The following is a 12,347-nucleotide window of genomic DNA, read 5'->3' as shown; positions in this document are numbered from 1 at the left end:
TTCCCTAGACTTAAGCCAGTGAAAAGACCTATTTATCGCTTGAAATTTCCTCCTGCTCACTAAAAATAGCAAGAGTTTTGAAACAAAGCCAATGGTATTGTTTAAACCAGATACCTTGGACAGTGCAACCTATATATTGGTTATCTCTTCATCAGCCACTAACTTGCATTTAGAAAGCTGAAGTAAAATTTTCAAACTCTGTGCCATGAAAGTTGAAAAAGGTCTGCCAAGGTCATCTCATCTGTCACAGAACCACATTCAAACGCTGACAACAGCTCAATTGTTTCTTCTTTAGAAGAAAAAGTACTTATACCTATAAGTGACAGTAACGACGATACTTTAATTTCCTATCCTAGAGGAACAGAAATATTTTTGAAAATAAAGTGATACCCTGACTGGAGTAGAAAGGAAGTTATAGCTACTTTTCTGTCCTGGGCCTTGAATCAGTAAGCTGCTGCCATTTCATCTGAAAAACTACAAGCACAACAACTGGCCTTTGTCTGAATATATATATGCTAAAGTTTTGCTAAAGTAAAATAACTACTATCGAATGGTAGTGATAGCTTAACCATGGCTAAGGGTTCAAAGAGCAACATGCCTACTTTGGGTTTTCTGATACGATAAGCCAAAGTGTCGTTCCACACTTGCACATAAACAAATGTAATTCTTTGCTGCTGCCAAGAGCTGTGGTCTCGGTCTCTCCTAGCACTCTCCCTTCTGTGCTACAGGCATTGATTGCCAAGTCAGTCAGAGCCAGTTCAGCTCACAGTTTTGCTGAAAACCCACCAGAGAATCTCAAGTTTCAATCGTGAAGTCTAGACTGTTCAAGTAACTTCCATTTTGTTCCAGCCTGGACCAGCAAAAACCTCCTCCTTCTGAATTATTCTTACTTCAAGTATATTGAACAGCCACAATATTCTCCCATCCTGCCTTAGCGAAGGACAAAAACAGGAAAAATTTATTTAAGAACTGTAATCCCAATAAGATATCCACTACTTATCCTTAGAGGAATATGCAGTTCAACCAACAACTGTTGCCATTTCTGTGAGGGAACATCCATACAGAAACCAATTTTCTCATGTTTCTGAGCTAAATATACTTTCATGGAGGATTCAGCAATATGTATGAAAAGCATTTCCAGAACATGTTCATCTACCTTGCACTGCAATAGAATACTGATTTTCTTGCCAAAGAGGATGGGTATAAAGAATATAAAAAGCCTAATAATAAATTCCAACTTGTTGGAAGTTATATTGTACTTGCAACCTCATCACATCAGAAAGAGCATGTAAATGGAAGTGTTCCTATCCCCACCTTGGCTGCTGTTGCATACCATAAGTATTCAACTCTTCACTGTGGTGTTCTAACAATTCACAAAACTATCCAAAAAAAGGAAACAGTTCAATGAATGATCTTTTACCACACTTTGATACTTCTTGCTCAGAATTAAAGTCTCCTATCTGGTAGTCTCTCTAAACTTAGTCCTTAGGATAAATCTTAGAACCACTTTCTTGCGTCCATATACTTATCAGGGATGAAGTATATATACACGAAAAAAATGCCACTACAGACTGGACCAGTCCTCATCACTATCATTAAGCTGAAGTCAATCAACAGGAGAAGCTTTTGCATCTGTGGCATAGTACATCTGAATAGTTGATAGCAGCCTGAAAAAGAATTCTGACAACCTCAGCATAGAGAATACAACACACTGCAATACAGTATCACTTCTGGAAAACAGCACTAATCTTTGGAAATCGTTCTGACATGGTTTATATTTATTTTTTTTACCCAGTTTGGACAGCACTATTTGAGCTGGGTACAGGAGTTCCTGTTCTGTACAGGCCCAAAATACTGAGATAAAAGAATTAAGACTGCCATTGATTCATGTCATAGTCTTAAAAAGGAATGACTGTTACCACTCCATGATACTCCCTTTAAAGGAGTTTCCAGGCATGACTTAAGTCATTCTCATTGATCTAGTTTCCTAATGAAGCAAGTCTTAAGATATTATACTCCTCTGTGCTTGTGTCTCTCTGTCTAACCCTAACTAATGTATTTTGGACTGGCTGGCTAAGTTCAACCACTGCAAAAAGGCCAGAAGTTTCAAAACCAGACACATACCTAATCCTGCATAAATGCATTGCCAAAAGCTCTGTCAAGAACAGACATAAAGGAGTAAGATTTGTACTAGACAGAAGATGGACCTTGAGACATGTGCATACAAACAGGAAAAATACCCATATGAAACTTGGTTCAATCCACAAGCTATTGGGACTACCTTTTTCCTGCCCTAAATAAGATTCTTTTCCTACGGAAAAGCCAAGTAACAAGCCCTTAGTTCCTTTCTTTCAAATCTCCTTATTTCAAGTAAAGTAATTTAAACCTGAACATGAAAGGCAAGTGTATGTAAAGGAGAATGGAATATTTATGACTTCTAACTCATCTCCAGTAGTTCTTCTTAGCTCATCTAAAAACACTTTAAAACAAAAGTAGCGGCTCAGGTAAGAAGCAAGTATTAGTAACAATGGTATTTAATCAGCATTCAGGTTCATCGGATCCATGCATTGCCATATCTCTCAGCTTTCATTAGTGAGTTGAAAAGCTCCTAAGTTATTTCCAGTAAACTTGAAAAAAAAAGCTATTATAACTTTTTATTATTATCAGATTACATCAATAATTTGAACAAGCTTCAGTAGTTGAATCAGGGTTGTTTTACTTTGGGATTTTTCTGTTTGGCTGTTTTTTTACTAGGTGCAGTGGGTAGCTGCTTTCTTGTGCAAAAAAGGGCCTAAGTGATCATGGCTCATTCTGTGCCCTACACTCTCCCATAATTCTCAACCTGTTGACTAGTTTCAGTCAGATGTAAAGGAGTATTAGAGGCCCAGGTGTTAGTTAATACAGATTTTACGCTAACAGGAAGCAACAGAGAGAAGAAAGCCACAGGCCTCAACACAAAGACAGTTGTATCCTAACACCTTACCAATCCCAAGCAGCAATCAGACAGCTACCCAATACACAGGTAAGTCAGGTCCAACCTGCCCATGTCTCAGAGAAACTCTGTGCACACGCTGTCACTTGCCCAGTCAGAAAGGTACTGGACTTTGGAGATCATTTAAATGAGTGCCATTGTATCCACAGCTTCACAGGAGATTTTTGCCTTTACTTATCTAATGTATGTTATGCAGCTTTTCCATTTTATATATAAACAATCTTACCTTATTTGGTATAGGGTGTGTACTTGATCTTCCATCAGATGATTTTGATGTGAGGCACAGGCTATCACTTAGAACTGGAGCCACCTAACAAGTTTCATATAAATGCTGATTAAAAAAAAATTTCAATTCTGTCATAATACTATCCAACAAGAAACAAGACTACCATCCTCACATAGTATGCAAACACAGTTTCCTCACATAGTATGCAAACTGTGACACTGGGATGCTATGTTTGGAAGTCTATGACAACTGCTTCTGAGTTTAAGCTTTTGTTGAGCTACAGATAAACACATCCCTGTTGCAGAGCTTGCTTTCAAGTCACAACCATGATAGAGAATAATCAAACAGTACTGACTGGGTTTCATTCATTTAATTAACAACTTAATTATATATTCAGGTAGTTCAGTACCCTCATATATTTAGAACTAAATGAGTATGTTTTTAGAACAGCTTTAAAGCTTTTAACAAAACCAGTTCTAGGTTTCTCAGGTCATATCAAAATTAGAAGTATGCCAAAGAAAACAAGTACAGCTAAAAGTTATCAAACCACATAACAAATTATAAAATAAGTGATACAGTGTTTTGTGTCATTTATCTGGGATCTCTGTGTTACTAACATTCTGCTACTACATGGTAAAGAGTACTAGGGCGGCATTTTAAGTAACAGAACACTCATAATCTTTAATTCATCAGAAAACAATGCTGAAAGATATCTTGAAGGCATAATATAATAAAGACTCAAAAGAGTATAATACAACAATAGCCAAGTGTTCTCAATTTCAGTTTTTCACCACTGAAATGAATATTAATAAAGAATTATGAAGAAAGAAATTACATGTTAACATTACTCACTTCATTGCCTGTAATCTTTTTCTGCTGACATTTTCTAACAACTTCCAACAAAAGGGGACCACCCGCAGTACCTTCCGCTTCTATAATTCCCAAATCTCGAGCTAAGTTTTCTCGACCATCAAGGCCATTTAGCTGGGGAAAAAAAAATAAATAAATAAAATCACAGCACAGAAATAACTGTCAGAAAACACAAAATATATTTTGTAATATAACCACTAAGGCTTTTTGGTCAACAGCTTTTTGACAAACAGCAATTATTTTAGACTTCTTGTTGCACGTGGACTAGAGCAATGTTGGCCTATTGCATCATTTACTTCGCCCTTACAATGCGAGCAAAGCATTGCTCCCAAGAGCAAGTGACAACATGACAGAAAGTGTGACTTTCTATTTGGTAGCATGAACATGAATCTTTGTACAGGTGTCCTAGTGCAATAAATGCAGCTAAGGGTATTTGGCAAAGGACAAGAGTGCATGGGATTTGCTTCGATAAAGCTCCTAAAATGACATGAATTTTTGGGAAACATAGGTCAATTAAATTAACTGAGTTGGATTTTTAATAAATTAACTAAAATGACATTAAGAATAAAAATGAGTATTTTAGATGTAAAGAGAAATTCTTCAGTTAACTGAAACTGTCTCAAACTCTATTTTATTATTAAATCCTTTATATCATAACAAGATACAATGGGATAAACACAGTGAAAACACCTCTAACACAGTATCAAAAGCCTAAGAGCAGTTAGGTGGGTTACATGATCATTGTAGGTCCTTTCCAGCTGAACTATTCTATTCAGCCACTTTTTATTATGTACCCCTCACACTCACAAGCTCTGGTCCTCACAGGGAACTTCAACCACCCCGATATCTGTTGGAGGGACAACACAGCAGGGTATAAGCAATCCAGGAGGTTCCTGGAATGCACTAATAATAATTTCATTCTCCAAGTAATAGAGAAGCCAACAAGGAGAGGTGCTACACTTGGCCTTGTTCTCACCAACAAGGAGGAGCTGGTGGAGAATATGAAGCTTGAGACCAGCCTTGGCTGCAGTGACCATGAAAGATGGAGTTCAAGATTCTTAGGGCAGCAAGGAGGATGCACAGCCAACTCACTATCTTGGACTTCATGAAAGCGTACTTCGGCCTCTTCAGGGACCTGCTTGGTGAAGTACCATGGGATAAAGCCCTGGAGGGAATAAGGGCTCAAGAAAACCAATTAATATTCTCAGATCACCTACTCCAAGGTCAGAAGCAATGTTTCCCAACAAAGAGGAAGCCAGGCAAAAACGTCAGGAGGCCTGCAAGGAGCTCCTAGACAAACTCAAGCACAAAAATGAACCCCTAGAGAGGGCAGATGTGAGGACAGGTAGCCTGGGAAGAATACAGAGAAATTGTCCAAGCCGCCAGGAACCAGGACAGGAAAGCCAAAGCCCTTGTAGAATTAAATCTGTCCAGAGATAAAGGGCAGCAAGAAAAGCTTCTATAGCTATGTCAGCGATAAAAGCAAGACTAGAGAAAATGTGGGCCCTCTCTAGAAGGAAACAGGAGATCTAGTTACCCAGGATATGGAAAAGGTTGACGTACTTAACTTTTTTGCCTCGGTCGTAACTGGCAAGTGCTCCAGCCACATTGCCCAAGTCACAGAAGGCAAAGGCAGTAACTGGGAGAACAAAAGAACTGCCCACCATAGAAGACCAGGTTTGAGACGATCTAAGGAACCTAAAAGTGCACAAGTCCATGTGACTGGATGAGATGCATTCATGAGTCCTGAGGGAATATGTAGATAAGGTTGCTAAGCCCCTATCCATCATATTTAAGAAGTCTTCTGGTGAAGTGCTTACTAAATGAAAAAGGGGAAAACATAACCCCTGTTTTAAAAAGGTCAAAAAAGGAAGACCCAAAGAACCACAGTCCAGTCTCACTTCTGCACCTGGCAAGATCATAACGCAGATCCTCCTTGAAACTATGCTAATGCATGTAGAAAATAAAGAAAAGATTGGTGACAGTCAGCATGGCTTCACTAAGAACAAATCATGCCTGACAAATATGATGGCCTTCTACAAGTGTTACAGTAAGGGAAAAGCAACTGACATTACCTGCCTGGACTTGTGCAAAGCATTTGGCACTGTCCCACCCAACAGCCTTGTCTCTAAATTGGAGACATGGATTTGACAGATGGACCACTCAGTGGATAAGGAATTGGTTGGACGGTTGCACTCAGAGTTGTGGTCAATGGCTCAACGTCCAGCGGAGACCACTGTGAGGGAGTGCTAAATGAATGTCTCAAACAGCCTGGAACCTAAACAGGCCGCATCCACCTGCCTGGTGCCTGTCATGTTGGTGCACCGGTGACTCAGCACTTTCTTGAGCTCCCTGCCCCAGCCCTGCATTGGTGGAGGTGTGGGGGCAGGCAGGGCTTGGAGCTGTGGCTACAAGAAGCTGGGAGAGGGAGCGGTAATCCCCCCATTCCCCAGATCCTTTTCTGGTAATTTTCCACAAGGGGTAAACAACACAACGTGGTGGGAACTTGACTATAAAAAGTGAGGACCCCGGGCGGTTGCGTGCTTTTGCCCACCACAAGAAGATGGCTGCGTGTGCCGTGGTCATCGTGGGATTCAAGGGTGGTGATCTTTCTTTTCCTATCACTTTCCTTTCTCTCTCTTTCTAGTCTTAACAAAAGGCTACCTATGGCAAGGCCGGTTCTTTTGCTCACTAATGTCTCTTTGTTGTGAGGCATGTTGATTGCACTAAGTGGATGATCGATCAAAACACATCATTGTTAGTTCTTTGTTGATTGATAAATAGAACTGGTGTTGGGATCTTTGGTGTGATCCACCTTAATCCTGCCCTGGGAATTGGCAAACCTGAGTTATCATCTGGCAAGTTACAACCACTGACAAATGGAGCTCCTTAAGGGGTTGGTGCTGGGTGCTACTTAACATCTTTGTCAACAACGTGGACAGTGGGACCAAGTACACCCTCAGCAGGTTTCCTGACAACACCAAGCTGTGTGGTACGGCTGACACACTGAAGGGAAGAGATGCCATCCAAAGGGAACTTGACAGGCTTGAGAGATGGGCCTGTGCAAACCTCAAGAAGTTCAACAAGACCAAATACTAGTTCCTAGACATAGGTCATGGCAATCTCAAACACAAATACAGGCTGGAGGATGAGTGGATCAAAAGGAGCCCTGCAGACAAGGACTTGGGGGTGTTGGTAGATGAAAAATCGAACATGAGGCAGTGTGTACTCAGAGCTTAGAAAACAAATCACTTTCTGGGCTGCCTCAAGAGAAGTGTGGCCAGCAGCTCAAAAGAGGGGTTTCTGCCCATCTACTCTGCTTTCATGAAGCCTCACCACAAGTACTGCATTCAACTCTTGAGGACCCCAGCACAAGATGTGGACCTGTTTGAGTGGGTCAGGAGGAGAGCCACAAAGATGATCAGGTGGCTGGAGCACCTCCCCTGTGAGGACAGGCTGAGAGAGCTGGGGCTGTTCAGCCTGGAGAAGAGGAAGCTCCAGGCAAGGATGCTCCAGGCAAACTTTATAGTGGCCTTCCAGTACTTAGAGGGGTTCTAGAGGAAAGATGGGGAGGGACTCTTTATCGAGGAGTATGGTGATAGGATAAGGGCTTTAAACTGCAAGAGGGTAGATTTAGATTAGATCTAAGAAAGAAGTTCTTCACTGTGAGTGGTGAGACCCTGGAACATGTTGCCTAGGGGTGTTGTACATGCTCCATTCCTGGAAGGGTTCAAGGCCAGGCTGGATGGGGCTTTGAGCAACCTGGTGGGAGGTGTCGCTGCCCATGGCAAGGAGGTCAGAACTTGTTGATCTTCAGGGTCCCTCCCAACTCAAACCATTCTATGATTTTATGATCTGCACAAAGTCCTTTGTTTCACCGAAATTTGTCTCAGAGTGTATTACTGACAATACTCTTAACTTTCATGTAACAATACTAACTTACTATCATGACATAGTAAAATTAATGGCAAAAAATGTTGCAGAAGTATTATGTTGTATATACTGTTACACGATTTCACAAAAAATAGTTTTTTAAAATTCAAAATAAAGATATTATCAAGCATTGATTTTTGATAAAGGAAATACTCATGTTAGCACACTTTCCTAGAACATATGTCTTAATGGCATAAGTGCCTTTTACAGTGTAAATATAAAAAATTATCTATAATAAACACAAGTATCTTCAACAAATCTACTATAGCTTCTATATTCATTGCCACACACTCCAAACAATCAGCATAGCAAACAAATAAAACCAGTATATCTTACTGTGCTTGATTCAGGCTGAAAAACAGCCAATGTAAAGTCAAGATTGAAAAAATGTAGAAATTCTGCCACAAGACCTGCTACCAAGCGACCTGAAAAGGAAATGAGAAGGGTAGAAATACACCAAACAATTCTTATTCCAAAGATTTAACATTGACATGGCTTCAGCATGAACATCTACATTGATTTAGCACTCCTAGAAACATCATTTAGACATTCCAACATTAATAAAATAACTTAGTTACTTTGCATACCAATTCCCAAATTTCTAACTCAGCCATCACATCAAGATTATTTAAGTCAATGATTCTGCAGAAACACAGAGATTGTTTACAAGATTAAAGTGTAAGATTTTATTTTTCTTTAAACAACGTAACTGTGTCAAGTACATCGTTTTGACATTTCTCCCATGTGTGCATTCACTGCTGTACCTCTGCAGCAAGTTTTCATTTGTTACTGTTTTAGTTGGTCTAGAACGGCTGACTTAACATTTCATGATGTATCATGATTATGCTAATTTAAATGCATTAGTCACCTCAGTTAAAAATACAACTTCAGCAATATTAACTTCAAAAATTACAGATGTAATTCTATTGTGAATAAATAGCAATTGCAACATCTGACTGGAACAAAAGCATCCTTTATGTCATAAAGACTACTGTTAATAGAAGATTAAAAGATTTAATCCTTTGTTTCCTATTTTTATTATTTTGAGAAGTATACTGAACAAAGAACTTACCATCTTTTGTACCTAAAAAACTTTTCAAGCTTTCATTTACCAGAGGTGCTTTGTTCTGTCAAAAAATAAAAACCAAATAGTTATTAACATCATCCTCGTAGTAGCAAGAAACTGAAAACCATGGCAAGTTGTGTTTTGGTGGACACTGTTCCACAATGATGTCTAACACATGCAATTCTTCACTACTTCAACGTGCAACACTGCACTACTTCAAAATCTACTTCTGTATTAATTCCACTACCCACAAGCTGCAGAGTCATAAATTTACTCAGACAAATTAAAACTTTCTCAATATTCTCTCCTAAAAATCCACAGAGCTAGAGTAATTTCACCAAAACGCTAAATAGCATACTCATTTTTATTTACTTAATGATTAAAAAGTTAAGCAGTTGACTTCTAAATAGCTCCTCTAAAGTGGTGCCAAGTTTAAAGAAAATCAGTCTCACTTTTTAAAAAATGAGAATTTAAAAATAATCTAGACAAAGTGTAGAATGTGCTAATTAGTGGTTCACAAATCAATATGAACCTTCTATTAAATAAAAGACTTTCAAAGATATCATGAAAATGGTTTTTCTCTCGCTAGATTTGCCCGCTTAACTTTGATTTTTAAACAGAGATAGAACACTGATTTATATCTGGGTTTGCCAAAATTGTTTAGAGATTTTTCAAACTAAATTCTAAACACCATTCCTAATTTATTAAAATAATAAAATAACTCAAAACCGCACACCTGTTATAGGTATTCATCACTACAGTGATAAACACTAACACATACTAAATAGTACTACATGAAAAAAAATCTTTAATATTTAGGAATTCAGAGTAGTGATAAGTATTACTACATTTCTAGCGTCTCTACAGTGTAAAATCAAAATACGGTACTTTTAAGCTTTGTGGAAAAAAAAGAATGAGCTGAGATCAACTGTTGCAAATCTCTCTTCAGTCTTATTACTCTCCAGATTGTCTGGGAAGTTGTTCTCGGGATACTCCCACAAAAGCTGGCACTGCTTTTTTATATCACTCCTCCATTACGTCTTCTTCAGCAATCTTATATTAGACTTCGGGAACATGGAATCTCATATCACAGAATAACTACTTCCCCTTCTTACTGATGTCACAATAATGCCTGTTTCAGCTGGGCAATTTTTCAGACAAAAACCACAACCATCTACCCAGTAGGGCAATAGGACAGTTTTCCATCCCTCTCCTTTGCAATAGAGAGCCTGGACATACCCTCTCTAGCTCTAGAGAATGGAAAGACAAGGCAATGGCAGCAGGAGAAGGTGTCACAAAACCAGTACCTGCACACCACAGCAGTACTGTTACTTCATCATGCTAGTACCACATACCTTTAATATTATTATATTGTCAAAGTATTGGTACATAGTCCATCTCTTAGTTCAGAATTCTTCCTTAAATATAAGCAAATTATGCTGAAGTAAGCCTACAACATCCTTATGAGAAATACCAAAAGTATTAACATACTTAGTAAGTTACTAAATTAAACTTTTATGATACACTTGGCAAAAAAAAAAACCAAACCACCAAAACACTATAATTCTTTAACCTTCAAAAGATGTTATCACAATTTCATAAAATCTTGATCAGTCAACTAGATTTTTTAAGAAGTATTTGATGGAAAAGATATTTAATTATTCTGATCAACTGAAGAAAGCCAATATAAAAGTAGCAGAGACAGTTACTTAAACCTACAGTTTCAAAAGGCTAGGTAACAATCCTCATTTGTGTTCTTTAAGCATCATGCTCTTATGCAGCAATATATAATTTTCTTTTGTTCTATTTCACAAATAAAAAGTATTAAAAATACTCATTTAATTCTACATATAGAATTATATGGAAATTGATTTTTTAAACAGATTATTTTTAAGGTTCTCTTACCTCCACTTTCTCTTGTTCTTCTAATGCCAAAAAAACAGCTGCTCGTAACTCTGCCTGCCAAGTAAAAAAACCAAACAGTATTTCTACAAGCACTGTTTTCCCTATGCAAATAGAATGTAAAGCGCAAGCTACTTGTTTCTCAAGCAACTTGGCACCGATTATAATCTACATAGGCGCAATTAAAATACTTAAGATTACAGGCAATGTGACTTGAGGCTGAGAAAGAAGTTTTCAGGCTGAGAACAACAAGGCAGAGGTGGATGGGATGATACAAGACTTCCTAAATTATTTTTTCATAAAGAAAAAGATTTCAAATTACCTACATTATCTCCTACTAGTTTCTTCTGAGATTTAAAAAAAAAAAAATCTAGCTCTTCCAGGTAGCTTTGAAACCCCTACCTTTCACTTACAATTCTTTCAGGAAACACAAACAAATAGCTTGTGTTAACATATTTTTAAAAGTTAATGTTAAGATAAACAAATTCCTATCATTTCTTGTCAGATCACATTCAAAAGAAACAATTTCTCAAGGAAAAAAAGAACATGACTGCAGTCATTCAAATACTCCCGTAGCAAGATTTTACCTAACTGATTTTGAGTATCTTAATATCAAGAACAAGAATTCTTCTAAGAACTATTTTGAATATTTAAGCTTAAGCATCATCTGGCTTTTAAATTATTTATTTTTTTAACACTACTGTTTCTCTACTTCTTTCATTGATCAAATGGACAACATACATTACATGTGATGACATTATCTGCTACTTTAGTCAACTCTTAATCTGATATTTTGAAGTAGACACCAGATAACACTGCAGTAATAAACTACAAAAGACAGTGCTACCCTGTATGTCAGTTTTCTCAAGAGCAAAGAAAACAAGCTTTGACAGAAAGGTTGATTTCCATAACTAAGAGCAATATAAAGACTGTCTGGATTTTCTCATGTATATTATGAAAGATAACTAAACACAGACTACTCTGTAACTGTTCCCTCCCACAAAAAAACCAAAAAAACAAAATAAAAAAGTAATCCTTTCATGGGAAAAACAAACATTTCCTTTTTAAGCCTCTTTGTACACCTTTTTAAAGAACAAAAGTGATGTAAAAAAGTTCAAAATTTTCCCATCAAAAAATTGCAAAATGCTTACCACAATTCTATGAAATAGTCATACTGACACTGCAGTTACATTTTTCTCAGGTGCTGGGGTACAGCACTCAGTAAGTAAGTCTTCTTACAAGCATTAATTCTAGTATTTTTCTTACAAAATCAGTTTACTTTTAGCTTTCCAGTCGACAGCTACTAATTTGTTAATTTAGTCTTATGTCACTGTATTGGGTTTGCCTGGCCAGATTTT

At 37.7% G+C, this 12,347-nt stretch overlaps 1 protein-coding gene across 1 annotated transcript in view; it reads right to left on the bottom strand.

Annotated features, from left to right (window-relative positions):
- The window catches only part of FGFR1OP (FGFR1 oncogene partner), a gene marked incomplete at its 5' end in the record, with an annotated part of 17,448 nt that extends 6,402 nt beyond the window's left edge, over window positions 1–11,046 (bottom strand). Inside the window, 5 exons of the mRNA XM_009871260.1 lie at window positions 3,219–3,302; window positions 4,071–4,202; window positions 8,358–8,446; window positions 9,094–9,148; window positions 10,993–11,046. Coding sequence (XP_009869562.1) covers window positions 3,219–3,302; window positions 4,071–4,202; window positions 8,358–8,446; window positions 9,094–9,148; window positions 10,993–11,046 — 414 coding nt within the window. The remainder of the gene's footprint in view (window positions 1–3,218; window positions 3,303–4,070; window positions 4,203–8,357; window positions 8,447–9,093; window positions 9,149–10,992) is intronic.
- Between the last annotated feature and the right edge of the window lie 1,301 nt (window positions 11,047–12,347).

The sequence above is a fragment of the Apaloderma vittatum genome, unplaced genomic scaffold (genome assembly GCF_000703405.1).
Source record: "Apaloderma vittatum isolate BGI_N311 unplaced genomic scaffold, ASM70340v1 scaffold6416, whole genome shotgun sequence".
Classification (NCBI taxonomy): Eukaryota; Metazoa; Chordata; class Aves; order Trogoniformes; family Trogonidae; genus Apaloderma; species Apaloderma vittatum.
Note: the sequence above shows the minus strand (reverse complement) of the source record. Positions and strands in the feature narration are given on the sequence as shown.